A 23,567-nucleotide genomic window follows, 5' to 3' on the forward strand; every position below is an offset into this window, starting at 1 on the left:
TTATTTTTTTTTTTTTTTTTTTTTATTAGTGTTTCTATATATCTATATATTCACTTGAATTTTTTTTTTATTCATCTATATATTCGATGTTGTGGTTCATTCTTATATCTAACCATTTTTAAAAATTTAATATTTTTTTTTTTTATTTTATATTTCCTGTAAGAAAAGTATGTCATTATTTTTCTGAAAAAAAAAAATCTGATTCTCGGCGTACTTTGATATATTTTTAGTGATTTTTAGATGTTTTATATCTTCTAATTTATTCCTTCTACTGGAACTAATAAACTCTGAATTATCGTATTTATATTATTTTATTTTCTTATTTCTCTTTTGTAATTTTTTTTTTGAGAGAAAAAAAATGAAAAATTTCTTTTTAAATTAATTATTAAGTCTTTATTAACATTATTGATTCTTTTGAATATATGTGTGTATAGAGAGAAAGAGAAAAAAAAATATTTTGAAAGAAAGGGTGAGAGAAATATTCCGTTTTTATATATGTGCGACAGTATTTGTTACTTTGTTAACTAAAAAATTTAATTTACTATATCTATATATTTTCTTTAGGGGTCGTATTTTCCTTTGGGAGAGAAAAAAAATTTATTTGTTTGAGAAATAGGAAAGAAAAATTTTATAATTGTATGTTTTAATTATGCCTGTAGTTTTTTGTTATATTTCTCTTAAAGTTTTAGGGCATTGCTTTTAATTATTCCATCTTTAAATTATTTTTGTTTAATCTATATAATTTTGTAAAAAAATTTATTTAATATATATGTGTAATTATATACTTTTATTTTTCTTGAAACTTTATTTTCTCAGAAAAATGATTCATTTGGGGGAAAGTGGGGGGCAAGGATTCAAATGTTTGGACGTAGAAGAGAGGGTGATTTCTGCGCGTGGTTTCACTCTTTGTTTCGGTTCTTTATTAATGTGCAATTTTTGCTCTGTCACAATGGACTATTTTTCTTTTTCCCTGTTTTATTTCTATTTCAATGTCATTTTTATCTGGAAATATTTCGGTAATTTTATAAGGACCTAGATAATTGTCATTAAATTTGCCTGTCTTTTGGTTTTTGACTAAATAAACGTTTTGACATATATTAAAATTTATTGGATGTATATTTTTATCGTATCTAATTTTTGATTTTTGTTTAGCTTTTTCTAGGTTTTCTCTAGCTTCTTTTTGAGTTTCTAGTAATCTCGTTGCGTGATTTTTGATGTAGTCGGCGTATGTCGGTATGTCATCTAAATAGGAGAACTCTGATGGTAAACGAGCTTCTTTGCCAAATACTAATTTATAAGGTGTAAATTTTGTGCCTTCGTGTACACTAGGGTGATTCAAAAAAAAAAAATATTTTTTTTTTCGTTTGGTACTCTGAAAAATAGGTTCCTAGACACCTCTAAGAAAGCCTCTCCAAGCATGAGTTCTTAATTGTAACGGGAAAGTCCTCCTTCTTACAGTTTTCTATTTTTTCTTATTATCAGATAGAAAAATTTATATCTCGCTTCCAACTACTTGAAAAAATATCTTGTTCCTTAGATTTTGTAGGAAATTGAATGCTCTACAAAAAGGTCTCTTACGATTTTTTCGTAAACCCAACCGTTTAAAAGATATTAACGGTTAAAGTTTGATTATTTTTGGGAAAATTTTTTATTTCTTATGAATTTTATAACTCAATGAAAAAAAATCATTATGAATGATGAAACTCATAGTTTTGTAGGAAATTTACTGCTCTATAAAAATGGTCTCTTATGATTTTTCGATCAAGTTGAGCGTTTACGAGATATTCATCGTCAAATATCAATGCATATCAATTTTTCTAGTTTTTGATCAATAATAAATAATTCGAAAAATTTCAATTTATTCTGTGAGTTTCAAGGAAATTTAGACAAATTTGAGTTTTTATTATAAAAGCAACTCCTATAGATATTTTCTGTTCAAAAATTCATTTGAAAGTTTTTATTCTAATAATATTTTTTTTTAATTTTATCTTTAATAATTTAAAATCTTAATCGCGTTGTCATTTATTATTATGAAATTCATTTTAAATAAGTCTTATAATCATCACATAAATTTATTTATCATCAATTAACCTACAATGAATAAAGAAATTCGTTTTATCGGAATACCTCTACAAAGAATTTCGGAACGTAAGTTACCAAAAGTGAAAGAGGTTATGCGTGTGTTTTTCTACCAACTTAAAATTTTAAAGTATTCAATCAAACAAAGTGCTAAAAATTCAGTTGACCAAGTTATTGAACTGTGGAGAAAAATCAGATTCCAACTAGTGGAGCTCCTAATGCAGTCAAAAATTTCTTCGCTATCACAGTCAATGGTTAAAATTACAAAAAAATTTCGATAAAAAGAATTCAGCGCAAAACCAAAAGGAAATGAAATTTCAGACTGATCTTGAACAATTATTCGACATTGTGAGCGAAAAATCCTTAAAAGTGCTTGATGATAATATTAGAAAGTTGTATTTGGATCAAAAATTCGGTACCCATAAAGAGATTCTTTCTAATAATGTACCTGTATCAAACTTAACCACAACTATGATGGGAATAGATGAGAGTAGTAAGTATCTGAGATATTTAATTATTATAAAGTCAGGTAGTAGTGTAACTTTTCATAGATGACTAGATGACATTTGACTAGACAATTTTTGGAGTCCTTTCTTAATTATTTGTCATCAAAATGAATAAATTCTATACATTTTCTTCGTTTAATTTATAAAACAGATCTTATTCCAGACTTAGATCAACCGTCTACCAGTCGTGCGATTGTTCCAAGTGAAAAATCAGAGTCGTTCTCTACGTATACATTAAGTGGAGTTACAAATTTTGGATCTGATTCAGAGTATGAACCTCCAATTCCGACAAAACGAGCAAAACTTGATGTCTTAACTCCTGAAGTCATTTTTGGACTCGACCGAGCTAATGTCAGCAGTAGAAATGCGATGTTTATTATTGCTCCGGTTTTACTAGCAGTAGGTATTAAAATTGAAGATACAACGTTCAGTTATAGTTCAATTCAACGAGCTCGTATGCTTCAAAGAGAAGACATTGCTAAAGGACTTAATGACAACTTTAAGACACACGATAAATACGTTGTGCATTGGGACGGAAAAATGCTGAATGACCTTGTTGGATCAAAATCTGTGGAACGGCTACCAGTTATTTTAACTGCATTTGGTACCGAACAATTACTTGGGGTTCCAAAAATGAATTCTGGGACGGCAGACAATCAGACATCAGCCATTTTATCGACATTGAGTGAATGGGGTATTACTAATTATGTTAAGGCGATGTGTTTTGACACGACGGCAGTTAATACAGGTAACTTATCAATGATAATTTAATCTAAAAATATTTAATTATTAACGTTCTAGTTTAATTTTTATTGCTTACTGAATTTCACTTTTGAAATTATTGAGAATTATTTACTCATTTGGATTTTAAATATAATCTACAATTTGTTGAAAATATTAAATTTAACGATAGTTATCTATTTTTTTATACAGGAATTCATAACGGTACATGTAAGGCAATTGAAAAGACTTTGGGAAGAGAGTTAATCTGGTTACCATGTCGTCACCACATTTTTGAGATCATATTGAGAAGTGCATTTGAAGTATATTGGCCTGTGTCATCTGGGCCAAACGTACCAATGTTCGGAAGATTTAAAAAATCATGGGATGAAATAAATAAAACTAATTATAAATCTGGAATTGAAGATACTGTTGTTGCTGATATCATTTTGGATAAAAAAATGAAATATCTAGTTTAATTGCACAATCCTTACAGGTATGATTTAACTGCGATTTTAAGAAAAAAATTTCTTGTTTCTGACAAATTTTTAATTGTTTTTGATAGTTACTGCAACCCCGAGATGACTATAAAGAATTGTTGGCATTGTCGTTGATTTTCCTTGGAGAAATGCCTCAAGAAGAAATTTTTTCAAACGTCCTGGTGCAATTCATCATGCTAGGTGGATGGCGAAGGAAATTTACAGTTTAAAAATGTTTCTATTCAGAAATGAATTTAAACTTTCTAATAAAGAATTGGACGGTCTTCGGCAAATTTGTATATTTATAGTTACACTGTATTTAAAAGCTTGGTTTTCATCAACTTCTGCAACAACTGCTGCTAATCATGACTTGCAGTTTTTGAAAAATTTATTCGAGTACAAAAATATCAATTCATTGATTTCTTCAGCAACTTGTGAAAAAATGATTTTGCATTTATGGTATTTAAGTGATGAACTTGCCATTTTATCATTATTTGACGATACCGTTTCATTGGAAGTAAAAAAATATTGTTGGAGCTGTTAATACTCGTAACGGTACAGATTCTAAAGCTAAAAAATTTATAATTGATAAAAACGATTTGAATTCATTAACGCAAAAAAGTCTGAGTGACTTTGTTTCTAAAAAGTCTTTAAATCTCTTTAAAATCTTTGATTTACCATATGACTTCCTTCATAAAGATATTGAATCGTGGCCTACTAATGACAGTTACATTGAAAATAAAGAATACTTTAACCAATTGAAAGTTGTTAATGATTCAGCAGAACGAGCTGTTGCATTAGTTAGTGAGTCAATGCTTGACAAAAATTGAAGAGCAATTCCAATACTTATTGCAAATTATCAAAGAACATCGAAAAAACTACCCAAACTGCAATAGAGGAAATTATTTACAGTAAAAGTGTACCGTTATGTTGAAAATATTGAAAATTATATGGCAGTAGATAATTAAATAAATAAATTCTTCGATAAAAAAGTGAAACACATGTGAAACACACTAAATTGAATTATATATTTAAAAAAATGCACTAATTTTTTGTTTTAATGTAATCAAACATGTCCAAGATTAAAAAAACTAATTAAAAAAATAGTTCATAACATATTTCTATTCATAGAAACTCAAATTTGTCTAAATTTCCTTGAAACTCACAGAATAAATTGAAATTTTTCGAATTATTGATCAAAAACTAGAAAAATTGATATGCATTGATGTTTGACGATGAATATCTCGTAAACGCTCAACTTGATCGAAAAATCATAAGAGACCATTTTTATAGAGCAGTAAATTTCCTACAAAACTGTGAGTTTCATCATTCATAATGATTTTTTTTCATTGAGTTATAAAATTCATAAGAAATAAAAAATTTTCCCAAAAATAATCAAACTTTAACCGTTAATATCTTTTAAACGGTTGGGTTTACGAAAAAATCGTAAGAGACCTTTTTTGTAGAGCATTCAATTTCCTACAAAATCTAAGGAACAAGATATTTTTTCAAGTAGTTGGAAGCGAGATATAAATTTTTCTATCTGATAATAAGAAAAAATAGAAAACTGTAAGAAGGAGGACCTTCCCGTTACAATTAAGAACTCATGCTTGGATAGGCTTTCTTAGAGGTGTCTAGGAACCTATTTTTCAGAGTACCAAACGAAAAAAAAAATATTCTTTTTTTTTGAATCACCCTAGTGTACACTAGTATTGTATGCTAGTGTCGCTTGTGGTAACCATCGGTCCCAATCATTTTTAGTCGTATAGTGTTTAATGTAGTCTGTTAGAACTTGATGACTACGTTCTAAACCGCCGTTTGCTTGTGGTCTAAACGCCGTTGTTTTTATTTGTTTAATTTTAAATGTTTTTGCTAAACAAGTCATAACTTTTCCTATAAAAGCTTGACCTTGATAGGTTAAAATAACTTTTGGACATCTAAATTTGCAAATAAAATGTTCTACTAAGGCTTCTGCAATATCTTTAGCAGTCATTGTTACTAACGGTATTGCGAAACAAAATTTTGAGAGATCGTCTTGCATAGTTAAAATATAAGAGTAACCATTAGCTGATGTTTTATTTGGGACTACTATATCTAATGCTAATTTATCCCAAATTTGTGCTGATGTATCCGTAATTACCATCGGTTGTTTAGTTTTTATTCTAACTAGTTTCTTTTTCTGACAACTTATGCATTTTCGTACTAAATCTTCTACCTGGATTTTTATATTATCCCAAAAATATCTCTGTCTAATCCTATTGTATGTCTTTGTCACTCCTTTATGACCTGCCATTGGAGTTTCGTGATTTTCTAACATGATTTTATATCTCTCTTCTACCGGAGGAATTATAATTAAATCTCTACAAATTGTGAATTTAATTTCTGTTCCTGCAAAGTTTTTAGTGATAATACTTTTTATTTTAGACCAAACGGTTTCGTTTAAGTTACTTCGACCTTGTGAGACGCTAATTGTTTTAATATTGTTATTTAAGAGATAAGTTTTTAAATTTTTGAAAGATTTTAAATAGTCTATCTCTGTCGGATTATCTTTGCTATTACTTTGTGTTACTAAAGCGATTACCTTCTTTCTAGAAGTACCCATTTTAATTATATCGCCCAATTTATATGTACTATTATATGTCTCTTATAAATAGTATTATATATACTATTTATATGTCTCTTCTGAAATCGAATCTAACTGTTGCGAATTTATTCGGTTACTAATATCGTTATTTCGTATGTCATCATCGGAATCGTCTATGTATGAAGCGTTTATAGTTTGGTTTGAGTTGTTTTGAGTTTCGTTTAATGTTTTATTTTCTTTTTCGGGATTTTCTGTATCTGGGATGGGGAAATTAGGATTTTCTCGTTCAGTTTGTGTGTCGATATTATCGATCTCTTTTTGTTTTTGTGTTTGGCTCGATCTATGTGAGTTTGAATCTTTCTGTGAATTTTGTGGAGTTATAGAATTTATATTTTTATTTTCAGTAATATTATTTTCGGCTATTGTTGACAATTTTCTTTTTGTTTTTGTAATCTTATTTGTATTTGAATTTTTATTATGTTACGTTCCCAAATTTTGGGTGTAATTAATTTTTAAATTTAAATAATTTATTTAAATGTCTAGATTTTGACCTCGTTAGGAAGTCGATAGACTCCAGGTGGGTCATGTCACTGATTTATCCGCGAAGTACTTTTTAAATATACATAATTTAATAATTCTCATTTTTAATTTTTAAATAAAATATATTTTAATATTTTACTTTTGTTTTACCTGCCTACAGGTAGATAATGAAGGGAATGGGTAGAGTGCCTGAACGCTGGCTAGCGCTCTGGGCAATTTCACCAGGGTGAGAACAGCTAATAAGCGCTCTTACCCTGGGGATAGTTAGGATATTTTTGGATAGGATACCCGAACGCTGGCTAGCGCTCGAGGTAAAGGAACCAGGGTGAAACGCTGATAAGCGCTCTCAACCCTGGTTGAAGGTTTTAATAAGTACCCATTTTAATCGATTGACAATTAAAAAAGAAGTATTTATTAATAAGGAATTGGCAGGTTCAGCCTCGGACCAGCAGAGATTCCTCCTCTGCTAAGTCCTCGGACTGACTGTTCCAGAGGAAGTCTGGAGACAGAATGTATCATACAATAATAATTACAATGAGTTTTATAATGAATTTAAGCAACGTTGCATCTCAGGTTACCCTATGAGAACATCAACGCAGTCCAAAACCCACAACGTAGACTGTTTAGTCTACTAGACTGCGTTGACGTTCTATAAATCTGTTATCTCGAGGTATTTCCGTTACGAAATACCTCGGATAATAATTAAATGATTTAAATAATTATTTAATGATTTTTAAAACAGATTTATAAAACTTTAAATAAATTTAAAATTTACGAGAACGTAACAATTATTATTATTATTTTTGAGTGCTTTTAACGTTACCATTATATCTGGTAATTTAATGTTTTTTTGTCTTTTTGCAATTTTATTGTTAAATTGTTTATTTTGAATCTTCTTTGAAAGAGTCTGTTTTATTTTTGGTGTATGTTTATGTGCGTGTGTATGTGTGCTTGTATTATCTGATCCACACGTACATGTTTTGAGTTTTCGTTGTCTCGTAGATCTGCGTAATGGTGGAGGGTCATTAGTCTTTACCGTTTGAACTATCTCTTTTCTATCGTCTTTGTTAATGTCTATTTGTCTGTTATTTTATTTTTAGTCTGTGTAATGAGTGTTGAAGGTATTTTTTCTTCGGATGAATCTACTGTCATTGATTGCATGGCATTAGAAATTTCGTTTATATTTTCTATAGACATGTTATTATCATTATCATTATGAATAAGAGCTTCGAATGTTATGTGTTGAGGGTGATTGTCGCCTTCGTCTGAAGACCACGATACAGCACCTCCCATATCTTCTACTTTTTGTCTGTTTATTTTATTTGGCGATCTTTGAGTAATTGGGATTGTTTCTATAGGGGATTCGGAACTAATGTCATTTGAATGACTTGAATATATTTTTGAGTCTATCATTTCCGATTCTTCAGTATTCGATTCATCATCTGAACTGTCGATAACTCTAAACGTTGTTTTGCTAATATTTTTATTAATTCTTTTACGCGTACGAAATATTAGAGACGGTGTAAAATCCGCGAACCTTTGTGTTCTCTTATATTGAAGAGGAATAAATCTATTTTTGAATTTATTATCTTTGATTTTTGTATGTACGTTTGGAGTAAACTGTGTAGATGTCGTTGGTATGTCTGTATTTTCTGTAGGTGGTAATGTAGGTTCTGTGATTTTTGTATTTTTGGATTTTTGTATTTGGGAATTTTTGGATAACAGATTTTGATTTTGTGAATTAATTTTATTTGAAGATTTATTTGAATTTTTATTTATGTATGATAAGTCGAAGTCAGTCATGTCCCATTCTTCGTCTGATAATAAAATTTCATTATTTCTAATGAGTTTCATTCTTAGCGTTAATGCGTCAATTATGTTACCCGATACTGATGATGATGATTCATCAGAATAGTCAGGTAATTTACTTACATTACCTATTGTGGTAAATTTATTTTCTGTATTTGATGATTTTAAATCATTATTTGATTTATCATTTTGATTATTATTATTTGATGAATTTTTATTTTTATCTGAATTCATTTTGTTATCAGTATTTGCTAAATTTAATTTTGAATTTATGTTTTCGTTTGTATTTATTATTTTTGAATCCGAGTCTAAATTTCTGTGTTTGGATTTCGATTTATCGATAGAGTAGGGAATATACCGTTTTTCGTTTTGGTCGGTGTTTCCACTTATCCTAACTTTATTTGTTCCCTTTGAAAATGACCGTTGATTTACAGGGTAGCTACTCCTATTTCCATCGCGTCTTTCCGAAGGTATTTCGACTGAGGCCCACGGCTCAACCGCCTGATTATCTGTGTCAGGGTTGCGTATCAGGCCCCGAATGTCCTATTCTCCTGAGTTGATCTGCGCGGCATCTCCGAGTCTCACTCGGATGATCCGCGCTGACTCAACTCCAGAGTCTAGGACACGCAGGCGTTTGTTATCATCATTTATTTCGAACATTCCTCGAACGTTCTCGAATATACTTATGGACTCAACGCTAGTTGTCTTACAATGAATCATTTTCCATTAACAACCTTCGTGAGAAAATGTTAATGTAAACTTAAAAATATTTTGTTTACTCAGACGTTGGCTTGTTTCACTTTTCTTATCATTTTCTATTTCTATATTTAGTATTTAATATTTAACATTTGGAATTCTTTACTTATCATTTAAAATTATATTTATTAAAAATGAATATTTATGAAATTATTGTACAATTGTTAGAGATTAAATTAGCGCGCGTGTTCGCTATCAGCGACATCTGCGAATGCAGGTGGGTACGTTATAATTAGTTGATAATGTCATTTATAAAATTAGTCGCAAATAAAAAATGATAGTAATGAAATTAGCGAAATGGAAATTTCACCAAATCAAAATTCAGTCATTTATAAAATAACGAAAAACAAAAATCTTCGGCTACGTGAATTTAGCAAATTCTCACTGCAGAAACTTATAAAATTAGCTGATTGTAAACTTTACCAATTGTAAAATTAGCCGTTTTCAAATTTCTTATAACTTTTCAATGAGTCCGTCGAATCTGCTCTAATTTTCAGAGAAACTAAATTTATGAAAGTCTTTCAGATGCCTTAAAGCGTTTTTTGATCCGTCGATCCGTTAAAGAATTACGAGACATTTAGAAACTGCTAATTTTACATTTCACAAAGTTTATAATCGGCTAATTTTACAAGTTTCTGCAGTAAGAATTGGCTAAATTCACGTACCTACAGATTTTTGTTTTTCGTTATTTTTTAAATGACTAAATTTGTAATTGGTGAAATTTAAATTTCGCTAATTTCATTAATATCATTTTTTATTTGCGACAAATTTTACAAATGACATTATCGACTGATTTCCAAATTTAGAGTTAATAAACATTCTATTTTACAAACGGCTATTTTCCACTAATATTAAAAACATACTTAAATTAATGACCACGATTTTATGTTCGTTTTTAAGGTTACATATAATTATATAAGACTTTATATAATTATGTATAATTGATATATAACTATATGTCTTTACATATGTTTGTTTTTAAGGTTATATATAATTGCATATAATTTTTATATACCTATACGTCATTACATGTGTTCATTTTTAATATTTGCTCAAGCATAAATATTCAAGTTCTCATCAAGAAAACCTTCGGTTATAATCAAAAAGCGATCATTTTCGTGGGCTTCATAATTAATTGGATTTCCCAACCACAAAAAAATTTGTAACTCTCGAGCTTGTTCATTTTGATTAGTTTCTCCTATTTTACATATAAGCATTTGTATACCTTAAATAATTTTTAAGTTATTAACTTCAAGACTTTCATGTATATTAAATTAGAGAATTTATTAAAATTTAACCAATTAAATAATTGTCTTCGAATAAATTAATTTATTAATAATCAATTAATCTTTCTATCAGTGTATATTAATAATTAATAATTTAAAAATAAAATAAAAAATTTTGTTTATTACGCATCGATCATGCATACGATTTGCATTACTTGTAGTTGTTAAAAACTCTGTTATTCAAGTAAGTCTCATAGGTAAACGGGTAAAGTAATAGTTTCCCAAGCGTCAGGTCTCAGGTTCGGTTCCCGCGCGTGACGGTTTTTTTTCTATGGAAATAAGTCTATATGATTGTATATAGTTATATATAATTATATAGGGTCATTTTTCATTTATAATTATATATGGTATTATATATAATTATGTCTAATTATATATAACTTTTTTTACCCGGGTATGGAATTATTTTGAAAATGGAATATTTTCACTCAGAATGCATTATGGGATTTGTAAAAATTTATTCTGAAAATAGTATGTATCCACTCTGGTTACATTCTGGTTTTAATATGTATTCTTTCTGATTCCAATATATATTCGATCAAGTTACATTCTGAATTCAAAATGGATTCATTATGGTTTCGATATGTATTCATTCACTCTGGTTTTACTCTGGAAACATAATGGACAAATGTAACAAACACACTTTGGAAACATGCTGGAATCAGTCTGATTACAGAATGTTTCCAAAGCGCTTCCACAGTGTTTCCAGAATGAATCAAAGTTTGCGAGGGTAATAATTAAATTTACCGAATATTTTCAATTAACAATTTAATTCTCTAAAATCCGAATTCAATTTGACTTATAAACTTCTATTAAAAAATTAGTCACGAGTTTAATTCTCAACATAAAATAAATCAAATTCTTGTAGATTTTCTTGCAACAATTATAATAAACGAATCTCGGACTTGATAAGCCACGTTGCTAAATAATTTCCTCGTGGGATTTCCCGATTAGTTAATTAAAAATTATTTAATAATAAACAATTTTCTCAGTTGAATAAAATCATAAATTTTTGGCCAGGTTTAATAAAACAAATCTCAATAATCAACATTAAATAAAATATTTGCGAGCTCAAAACAGACGCCAATTTTTATGCTAGCGCGTGGTGACTTTTTGACCTTGGGTATACGTTAACTGCGTCGCACCTTTTACAGAATGCTTAACCCATCTGCGGGAATACCATGGAATTTTCTCGAAGAATTTCTATTCGATGTTATTTTATTAAACAAAACAGTTGTACGTGAATCAATTTTCCCGATGTTTGGAATTAATTATAACTAATCAAACAATAAATTTTTATGACAATTAACACCACAAAGTCCTTGAGGACTCCTCGGGTATAAACCCCCTTGAGGTACTCTCGACGAAACTAGCGAATAGAAAATTCCATTTAATTAACTACTGAATTATAAATGTTAATTATTGAGAAAAGTTAATTATTAAATTAGTAAATTGATTAAACGATCCAATTAATAAATGGGAAAGGAGAAGTAACCGAGTATTAGGTAAACCGCGGTCCCCTTCTTTCCCACAGAGTAATTCTTGATACCTTGACTAATAAAACGACGATCTAACTCACTCGTTGAGGATGAAGTCCTAGTTGTAGTTGGCTTCCTTCGTCTCGTCACTACTCCGGGGATCGGTCCTTCTTGATTTCCCGTGGCATTCTCTGGCGGTCACACTACTTCTCCTTTTTTCATTGCACGGCTCACCTATAATAACCCAAAACTACCCCCTCCTATTCTCTTTTTAGGCCCGAAGATCGAGACGCGCTATTGCTATGTCGAATAATTATCGATATCCGGCGACTTATTGATTAAGGGTAATTTTACCCTGATACAAGGTATTCAATTTCCGGTTCGAGTATGTTTTGCAATTACAATCAATAAGTCTCAAGGTCAAACATTGAAAATAGCGGGTGTAGATTTGTCAATAGAATGCTTTTCTCATGTTCAACTATACGTTGCGTTTTCTAGAGTTGGAAATGATGAAAATTTGTTAATTTAAGCAGAAGGAAAAATGACAAGAAATAGAGTATACAAAGAAGTATTAATATAATTCTACTCGGCGTAAATGAAATACATACTGTTATTTTATATCTAATAACGAGTAATATCGTATTGTAAACGAAATGGTAAACTTTTCATTGAATAAATATTTTTTAATAAAAAAGAAATTTATTTACTTTGTACTCTTATTTTTTGATTCAAGATTAGAAAATAGTAAGTGGAGGCTATTATTATCATTTTCGAGGTTGGTTGTCGTGTTTGAAGGACCTTTTTTTTGCTGGGTTTTTGTTTCTGTTTTCATTTTAAGGGTTTTCACCTTCACGAATCCATAAAATAAAAACTTAACAGTTTAGTCTGTTAGGGAAATTTACCTGTTGTCCAAACCTCCTTAAACCCGGCGACTTAAATACAAAATTGTATTTTTACGGACATAACTAAAATTTATTTGCTTAAAATTTATTTGTCTAGAACTAGCCGTTTCCCGTCCGCTTCGCTGGGCGAATTGAAAAAGGAAGTCAATTAAATTTTATGTTTCATTTTTTTTTCAGGTTTCCATTATTCTCCTTTTTTTTTAATTTTGTATGAACTTAAATTTGCCCCGCGGATAGAATTGTAAGCATCGATATTGTTTGGATGCACAAATTCCAAATTCCATCGAATTAGCCTCTATCATTCATCATTGTGATTTATTTATTCATTCAATCAAAATTAAATAAAACATTAAACATACATATTTTCTTATTGGTTAGAATTCAATAATCAATTTTGTAGATATGGAAATAATTGCGCGAGATTTCAAATTTGGATTACATATACTCATGTAAAGTTAATCAATAAACAAAATTATATAAAACTTTTCCGTGTTGTTGGGTTTATTTTTTAACTTTCCGCTAAGAAAATCGAAGATTTTCAAAAATCGGGAAGTTATTATTTTCACCCCGTTTTGCCTAAATCGAGTTTTCATCAGATCTCGACGTTTTAAGATCTCAGGACGCTCCCCTGACTACTCCCGCGATGCTGTCTGTACGCGCGCACGCGCGCGTGTGTGTGTGTAAACCTCTTATAACTTTTGAACGGTTGCACCGATTTCATCGCGGTTGGTGCCATTCGAAAGGGCTTTGCCAAACTTAGATTTCCTGAAAATTTAAACCGATTCGGACCGATAGATTTTGAGAAATTTGGAGGAATCTCAAAAAAAAAGGAAAAAAAAATTTTTTTTAGAAGTTGTTTTTTTGGAATAACTTTTAAACGGCTAAACCGATCGATTGCAAAAACTAATCAGCTCTCAACCTTGAAAAACCACGTCGATCGGGGTTAACCATTTTCCTAACTTTTTTTTCTCAGCTTAAACGTATGAATAAATGAATGAATAAATAAATAAACAAACATTTGAATCATTAACTTCTCATCAGCTCATTCATTATCAGTAAGTCTTTTTTATCATTTGAACTATAATTGAAGTTCTTTTTCTCATTATTGAAATATCAATTAATTTTTTTTTTTTTTTTTGATTTACCGGTTACGTTCACGAGTTATTCGGCTAACGTGACTATTTCTACACGGATCATTTCTCTTTCGGCATCCGTGATGACGTAGGTCATTCCTACGTCATTATGGTCGTTGACAACTTCCACGAACTGCAATTTTCAATCGATGTACATCAGGTAAATACAAAAAAAAAAATAAAGGTTACGGCTAAATGTATGGTGACTTTACTGATTGTTCCTTTACTGATTTTGAAGCTTCTTTTCGACACGAACTGCACAACAAATAATTTCCACCTAATTCTAACGTTACTTTCATAATGTCAGTTGCTGGACGTAAACCCATTTTTCTTGAATGTGATTCCAACTTAAATGGATTACAACATCGATCGAATTGCTTTATTGATGCCATTATGTTTTCATAAAAATCTTTCCATCAATTTACATTAATAGAAGAAAACAATTAGCTTTTCAAATAACACCAAATCAAAATAGTCTTCATAAAATATGATAATTATTTATTTATTTAGCAAATGTAATATCAACAATCTTTCACTAGACACTCAATCGCACAAAAGATTAACGGAAATTTACAGGTTATGTATTAGACGGTATGAAAGAACCGTATTCATAAATCGATACACTCTAGCGTATCGTTTCTAGTATACTGACTATAGGTAAGTCTATAATTGTCCTCCCCTGGTTAATCGACCTTACTGATAGGTTAAAATTTAAATTTTGGTGATTATATTCATAAATTGAGTCGATAAATTAAGAATTATATCATAAAATCGTAAAATTATATTTATTTTATGAGAAATAAAGTTTACAGAAAAAAAATTTTTTCCATGTTTGAAAATTTGACAATTTTTTTTTAAATAAATAAGAAGAATATAAAAAAAAATCGGCCCACTCCGGGAGAAGCGTGGATAGTTGTCAAATTAATTGAAGTTTTTTTGAAGAAAAAAAAAAGAAAAAAGAAAACGGCGGACTTCAAGAAAATTACGATTTTACTCAAAAAAACCGATTATTTTATATAATTGATCATGTTAAATACTTTTCGTGTATTTTTTTTAAAAGTTCATTCAAAAACAAAAATTTGAAAAAAAAAAGGTACCCAAAGTCAATTTTTTAAAAAGTTATGGCTGTTTAAAAATTAAAAAGCCATTTTTTTTAAATTTATCACTTTATTTGGGTAGGACAAAAAAATTTGGAAAAATTCTCAAAAATGTTTTTCAAAGGGTAGAAAAGAATGATGAAGTTTCAGCTAAATCTAAAGGGGTCGAGTTCAAAAGTGGTCGATTTGGCATGGAATACCCTATATATATATATATATATATATATATATATATATATACCCGATGAAAAAGATTTTCTCTAATCATGCATAATTGTCTATATATGGTCAGATCCAAAAATTGGCCCGGTCTAATTATATATAATCATGTATAACTGTTTATGATAATATATAATTATATATAACAATATTTAATTATATATTTTTACTTCTAATTAATTATTTGGTTAGTTTTATGGATGTAGTACTTGATATGGTCGTACGCGATTGTATATAACGAATTAAAATACAAAAAAAAACTTTGTATATAATTTTGCGGCTATAACACCAACGGTCACCCATCCAACTACTAACCACGCTAAATGCTGCTTAACTTTAGTAATATCCGTGCGCCTTGAAGTTCCCGTCTGCTGTGCTGCTAACTTATATGACAATGATTCTATGAAGTACATAACGTATCAAATCAGTTTATCAGAAATATCATATAAAAATTAATTTTATTATATATTTTGATCGTCTTAAATTATTTATTTTACCGAATCTCATTATTACATTAGATTTATTTGAATAATAAAGTAAATAATGATTTGACTGTTAAGTAGTAGCAGAGCAGTGGCAGAGCAGTCAGTAGCAGAGCAGACCTAAACATTCCATAGGAAATGTTACAAATTTATTATTTCAGAATGATTTAAACGCAGTGGTACTGTACAGTGGTACAGTACACATCATTTTGCACTTTTTGTGAAGACCTAAAAAAAATTTTTTTTACAAAGAAAAATGCTGATAACATCTGACTACTGTTATGTCCGAAAAATATAATCTTAGAATTTGGTAGCTGGACTATCGGAGGCTCGGATAACAGATGAATTTCCCTAACGAAAGGATCGTTAGGTTTTTAATTTATGGGTTCGCGAAGGTGAAAACCCCGGAGAGGGCCCCTTGGAATAGACAATCGACCTCGAAAATAGTGATAATAACCTCCATTTACTATTACGAATCTGACTTGAATGATGATTCGGCCTTCGATTGGACTTTATACCTTTGACTTCCGCTGCTTGGCTTTTCCCTTCCGCCTTCTGACTGGAGATTGAAGATCGAAAGTTGAAGGATGAATAGCTTCTTAATTTATAAATGATGGAACATTTCGATTCGGGTTTTTAGTTTATATATTCTAATTAACTGGCTCTATGGGCAAACACGTCTTAATTTACACTTATCACTTATTAACTAATAACAATATAAAACAAGTTGAAGGTTTATATGAGTTCGTAACCGGAGTAACGACTCCGGCAAACAAAAGTTCGCCGATTATAATTCACAAAAGAGAAGATAATTTGAGAGTGGGACCAGGTCACCGGAATTGCGGGAATCTCGATTATCGTGGCTCGAAGAATCACTATCACAGAACTCGGAAATACCGTTGAGGAAATCGAAATGAATAATTAGGGAAAAGATGACTAATTAATTTAATAATTGAAGTCTGCCTATACGTGTCGGGGTATAGGACTCACCCGGGCTTTAAGGCAGAACTGTTACCTTGTAAATAAGCTCGTGAATTATGGTATTCGTGGTTTTTATCACCTCGGTCGCGATTTGAAAGAGGGGCTACTAATTAAACAATTGGTTCTTTTGATGAGGTGACAATACGCGATAATGTGTATTCTTCAGCCACGAGTGAGTTGTCGCGCAGTCCTGGTTGTGGTTCCCTAAATATGCAAGCGCTGCACTTTTCGGCGGGAATGGGAGGCCCTGTATTATATACGGTATGCCGGATATAACACTACGCAAGTCTGATCAGATCTAATTATTCATAAACCTATATATTATCAGATCTGATCACATATAGACTTATATATGATTATATATGGGGTTACAACAGCCAGGTATGATTACATCTAATTATAATTTTTCTGTTATTTAAAATTTTCTCAGTGACATCAATTTTTTATAGAAAATAAATTTAACATTTTTTTTACGAATTCTATTTAAATAAGGAGCCAAATTCATTTTCCACATATTTAGTGTTTGGAAAATCCATTCATTTCAATCTGTTACTTTTCCGCGATCCCGCAAAAAGAACAATTTATAAGCTATATAATCAGCAAAAATAACGTGTATGTAAAATTGTAAGTCCATTGACTGAACTATTACATGTAATGTTAAGTTTTGAAAACCTCACAATGACTTTTTTCCCGCGGCTCATGAGACGTTTGTGGTAAAGAAATTTTTAGAAAATGTTATTGAAACTCAATAGATATGGCCTAAATTTCATCTTACAAAAAGTCCTAGTTTATAAACAACAACGTTTTGAGTAGATTTTTTAGAAATCTATTTTATTTCATGGAAGCAATTATCATAACCAAACACACGATTAACATATAAATATAAATTTTCAACACTTAGTTCACCAGACATATTTAGGCCTGGAATTGATGAAGACGTGCGTAAGTACGTCGCTGAATGTCCGACTTGTCAAACTGCGAAGGTTTCGCAACAACCACCTGCTGGATTGATGTGCAGACGAACCGTTCACACACCCTGGACTGTGGTAGCAGTTGATTGTAAGGAATTTCCGGCTAGTAAGAACCAGTTCAAGTATATGGTCGTATTTCAGGACCTGTTTAACAAATGGATCGAGTTATGCCCGATTCGAAAGGCTGATCGCCCGACAATCATACGTGAGTTCGACAAACTCATCGTACATCGTTTCCGCTGTCCCGAAGTACTATTGACCGACAATGGCACCGAATTTGCGAACAAACTGATGGAAGAGGTCGCGCATGCGTATGGGATACATCATTCGCGAATTCTGCCGTACCACGCTCAAGCGAACCCTCTCGAACGCGTTAATCGAGTCTTGAAAACGATGATTATTTCGTGCGTCGATTTGGATCACTGACTCTGGGACGAACATGTCCACGAATTCCGTCATGCGTACAATACGGCAGTTCACAGTTCGTTACACGTTTCCCCAGCCATGCTGAACTATGGCTGGCAATCCAGACCGCCGAAATCCTACCGGAAACTGATCGAAAGTTACGTAGATATTCCCTGCCCCGACACTACCGCTTGGGAAAACCGTATGTACCCAACTTCACGACCGATTGACCCAACACGTCACGGGTACCGATTGACCCAACTTCACGACCTGGTAACTGACAATTTAGGACGTAGTTTCGAACGCCAAGCCCGTTATTACAATCGTCATCATCGAGATGAGCGCTTTGCCGTCGGAGATGTCGTCCGAGTCAGACATCACGTGTTGTCCCGAAGAGCCGACCGTTTATCGTCAAAACTCGCGCGTAAATATTCCGAAGAAACGTATATCGTCTCGAATGTAATTTCACCCGTCGTTTACGAACTCAGCGATCAAAATGGCCGACCAATCGGTCGCCAACATGTTAAAGCGCTGCGACTCGTACGCCCACAGTCAAGTGCCGTTGACTTCGACGATTAATAAACAAAGCTCAAGTAAATACTGTCAATTATTTTATTTTTTTTTTTGTATTATTGTCGCATGTTATATGTGTGTGATTGTAACCATTTCAGAATGTTGAACTACGAAGCCATGCAATACGCCCAGCTCAGTTTGTGGGCTGCGCACTTCCAACCGGAGTGGGTAGAGCCGCTGCTGAACGCCGAGAAGCAACACCGCCGAAGCCTGCGTATTGCGCCGCTTCATGCGTCTCGAGCTCGGTTCTGGGCTCAGGTACGGGCCTGGTGGTATCGCGAACCACAACCCAACAGCACAACGGCGAATCCGTTGATGTGGCGCTGCTCCTGCTGTAAAGCCGTCATCGCGAGCCCAAGCCAGTGCGTGCGACGTGCCAAGCAGGTGTTGGAGAGCCATCTACGCCCTGTTCAACAGGTAGAGTACGCCATGGCGATGCTACGCCGTAATACACCACCGAGCCTAGTGCCAAAAGTGTCGCGCGACCTCGCAAGGATGCGAGCGATGGCACTTGCGGACAAGCTCCGCAAGGAACCCGATCTTCTCAGATGACCGAGTGTCCATTCCCACGGGGAAGCTTCTGCGCTCACTGTGGACATCAAGGGTTCTATTTCGAGAAGTGCCCTCGATGTAAGTCGACAATCTTTGGATTGCTGCCTCGAACCGCCGACGTCCGTCACGGACCACATTAGCCATTGCCGAATAAACGTTGGAATCCGATACGTCGGCCAACGATGGTTGTTCGTTTTTTTTTTGTTTTCCGTATTTTTCATTTTTTTTTATACGCCGTTGCGTTTTTGTGGTCGCCAAGCGACGCCCGATCTCTGCCGCCCAAGAAGGAGGCAAGTACTGAGTTTTTTATTTATTTTTTATATTAACTTTATTTTTTTTCTACGCCGTGGCGTGAAAGTTCTGTTCGTCACCGCCGGGTAACGCTAGCTTTATTGCACGTGCCGCTGAGCGAAGTTATAAATAAATTTGATGTTTGTATTTTTTTTTTATTGTAATAAAATAGTTCTTTATTGATAAATGTTCCTTTTGATGTTGCATTCTACCCCTATATTCAGGTGAAGGGACCAATGGTACCGATTCTGCGATCCTTGTGGCTCCCAGTCGACGTCTGGGGGGAATTGTTGTGACATGCCAAGTTGATGGATTGCTAAGATTCGACGCGCCTGTGTCGCCCCAAGCGACCTCCCGATCAGAATGCAAGGCTCGAGGTAAAAATAAGCCGAAACGCGCCTAAATTTTAAATTAAGTATGGATGAATGCGTGCTAAATAATTGTACTGAGTATGATATTGAGTGTGAGAGAGAAAGCGATTAAGACAAAGCGATCGGACGAACCCGGAATCCAGGAGCCATTAACGACCAGGGAGACATCTGGGAGTTACAACGAGCGACGAGGGAAAGTTGGAAAATGGAATCAACGAATGACAGAACTTTTGATCAACTGCAGTCGATCGAGACTCCACCTGGACGCAGCGCAACAAGTTAATTAGCGAATCGACCAATCATCGATTGAGAGAAAATATCCGACTACCGCTAAAATTTACGGCCGGCTGGAAAGCCGTGAGCTGATTGGACGCGCAGCTTTTTAGCTGCGCAAGAGACAAATAAACCACATGTTGCCGAGAAAAGAATAATAATGAGAATTCTAATCTGGACGCCGGTTGAGCCGCTTCGAAAAGAAACTAGAAATTAATTACTGTTACGTTCTGGATTTTCCGAGCTTCAATAATTATTTCCAGGCCGGCCGCGTTAGCTGATCGATAGATCCCCGGTGGGCCGCGCAGATAATGTCTCGTACCATGTTTTTTATTTATAAGATTATTATTAATTTTTACTGATTGAAACAGGATGGAACAGCTAGTAAGCGCTCCCCCTATAGAAATATTAGGAAATAGGGTGAAACGCTAAGAAGCGCTCGCCCCTATTAGAAGTAATTAGTCAAGATTAACATTGTAACATAAAAATTTAATGATAATAAAAAGGTTAGATAGAAGTCGGTGGACAAGGTCCGAGCTTGAAGAGCTCTCCCGGTCGACTGACTTAGTTAATTATTTAATTACACAAATGATCAGTAGCAGCCATTGTTGGGCTCAGGTTACATCTCGGGAACGTCGTCGAGCCCGGATCCCATGCTGACGTATGTACATTAACGTTTCGCGGGCCGCGATGACTTCTATCGTCTAAAATTTCCGTTGCCGCGTTGCCAATTCAGCAACGAAGCAACGAATCTCCTTTGGAATGTAATTCTGAGAAAATCATTTAATAATTTTACAATAAATTATCGGTTTACAGTTCAAATTTTTGCCAGAACGTCACATTACGTACATTGTGTTGCCTGTGAAATCATTTTGATTAATTTTGCTTTCTTGGTATTTGGTCGATTTCGATTATTTGCGTTATTTTGTACCGCTGTCAGTCATTGACGTCAGATTACATAAACAACAAGGTTTAAGTTTGTTGGAAGTGTGATCAAATTCTTTGGAAATCCAGCCACGGAGATCCGATCGACGTCATCGCCGAGAATTTCCGCCGTTCCGTCAGTTACAGCCAACGACGCAAGTACCTAGGGAACTTCACGCCGTCCACGAGGTCGACTGATCGGGGTAAATTCAATCGCAATCTTTTTGTGCACCTGGGTGTCCTCACCGGGACTCGCGACTAAGTCGTTGAATTATTTAATTATTTTTATACAATTTAATTTTTTTATACAATTTAATTTCTTTTGTAAACGTTTATTTTGAACATAAAAAAAAGGAGAGAAAGGGATTTTTTGTATAAATTAAGAAAAATTTCGCTTCCGTAAACAGAAGAAAATTTGTTGTTAAGTTCATTTTCGAGAGTGACGTCAGCCAGGTGCCCGGCACCATCGGGTGTTGTTTTGTTACTTTTGGTTATCATTCGATGTAATTTATTATTTTTTTTATTATTTCATCGAAAACACTACGGTTGTTGGTTTATTTATTTTTTTTTATTCACGCTCGGGAAATTTGAGTGCCGAGAAAAAGTTATCTCGACCAGAGCGCCATCTACAAGCGTCCGTCAGCATTACCTCTCGAGCTTTGTTTCCTGCGTTTCCGAAAGGTAACAAACAGTTACCGACTGTACAGGTTGTCCGCCGCGAATTACAATTTTTGAATGCGAGCGGTAGAAAAATTTGACGTTGAAGATTTTGGAACATAATTAATTCTATTTAATTTTTTTCAGTAATTCGATTTATTGTTTTTTTTTGTATAATTAATTCGATTTAATTTTCTTTACTAATTAAGCAATTAAAATTTTTTTGTAATAATTGAGACGATTTTTTTTTTATAATTGATGCGATTTATTTTTTTTTGTTGATAATTAATGCGATTTAACTGTTTATAATTAATCCGAGTTAACTTTCGTGATAATTAAATTCGACATAAAAATTTTTTTTGTTAATTGTTCAAACCGAATTCTGCGATTGAGGAATCTGATCAGATCTAAACCATTTTCCCCGGGCAGGACTTCGTCATTTAAAGATGCGTCATTTAAAAAGTTTATAAGTCTACTGAAATTCAAGACTGACCAGACGGCCATGTAGCGATACGAGTAGCATGTAGGTTTAGGGTGCGATAGGTCCCAAGTTCAGTTCTTGGTTAGGATAAAGCAATTTTTATTCATTTCTTTGACTACGAAGCGTACTAGGTTAATTTGGCATAAGTCATTCTTCCTCCTATCTCCGTACTCCTTAATCTGTAAGAACTGGACAGTAAATAATCCCTGCTCATAGAAAATTACTCTACCAAATTTGAGAAATCGTTGATTTTTTTGTTGTTAACAAATTAATTTAGATTTTTTTTGTGTTCATAAACAATTTTTGTAGTAGTAATGATTGTTAATTACGAACTTTTACGTTAATAACAATTATTATTAATTACGACTACTTTTTTTTATAACAATAATATTATATAACAGCAATTAAAAGAGCACAAAAAAATATTAATTATTTTAATGACTAGCAATTAACTAAAAAAAATGATCATTTTAATAAAAACAGTAACGTCAAATGTTCGGTAGTATTGTTGAATATAAACGGATTAATAAGACATAAAGATGAGTTTGAGAAATGAGTTTTGATATAAGGCCTGATATTATATGTCTCACTGAAACACACGTCGCTAAGGATATCACGGATCATGAAATTAGTTTTAATAATTATAGCCATGTTGAAACAGGGTAAAATTACCCTGAATCGATAAGTCGCCGAATGTCGAGATTGTTCGACGCAGCACTGGCGCGTCTCGATCTTCGGGCCTAAAGAGAGACTGAGAGGGGGTAATTTTGGGTTATTATAGGTGAGCTGTGCAGTGCAAAATGGAAAAGTAGTGTGACCGCCAGACAAAGTGCCACGGAAATCAAGAAGGACCAATCCCCGGAGTAGTGACAAGACGAAGGAAGCCAACAACAACTAGGACTTTATCGTCAAGCAGTGAGTTAGATCGTCATTTTATTCTTTAAGGTATCAATAATTACTCTGTGGGAAAGAAGCGGATCGCGGTTTACCTAATACTCGGTCTACTTTTCCTGTTAAC

At 32.8% G+C, this 23,567-nt stretch overlaps 1 protein-coding gene across 2 annotated transcripts; it reads left to right on the plus strand.

Moving 5' to 3' along the window:
• Nucleotides 1-2,312: 2,312 nt before the first annotated feature.
• LOC141525763 (uncharacterized) lies at nucleotides 2,313-3,949 on the plus strand. 2 transcript variants are annotated; one of them, XM_074240383.1, is made up of 4 exons: nucleotides 2,313-2,572; nucleotides 2,737-3,333; nucleotides 3,519-3,801; nucleotides 3,871-3,949. In XM_074240383.1, exons 1-3 carry the CDS (start codon nucleotides 2,389-2,391, stop codon nucleotides 3,782-3,784), a joined length of 1,047 nt encoding a protein of 348 aa, XP_074096484.1. In that variant the 5' UTR covers nucleotides 2,313-2,388; the 3' UTR covers nucleotides 3,785-3,801; nucleotides 3,871-3,949. The 2 variants fall into 2 exon arrangements, with proteins under 2 accessions (XP_074096484.1, XP_074096485.1); XM_074240384.1 differs by having other exon boundaries at nucleotides 2,749-3,333.
• Nucleotides 3,950-23,567: the final 19,618 nt, after the last annotated feature.

Source organism: Cotesia typhae, unplaced genomic scaffold (genome assembly GCF_013202065.1).
Source record: "Cotesia typhae breed Kobodo isofemale line unplaced genomic scaffold, CoteBio_Ctyphae contig_27, whole genome shotgun sequence".
Lineage (NCBI taxonomy): Eukaryota > Metazoa > Arthropoda > Insecta > Hymenoptera > Braconidae > Cotesia > Cotesia typhae.

What these genes read in the sequence shown, in the direction of transcription:
- LOC141525763 (XM_074240383.1), top strand. Translation starts at nt 2,389, where the DNA reads ATGAAATTTCAGACTGATCTTGAACAATTATTCGACATTGTGAGCGAA. An exon ending in GATGGGAATAGATGAGAGTA is followed by an intron (nt 2,573 to 2,736) that starts GTAAGTATCTGA and finishes TTTATAAAACAG; the next exon opens with ATCTTATTCCAGACTTAGAT. An exon ending in CACGACGGCAGTTAATACAG is followed by an intron (nt 3,334 to 3,518) that starts GTAACTTATCAA and finishes TTTTTTATACAG; the next exon opens with GAATTCATAACGGTACATGT.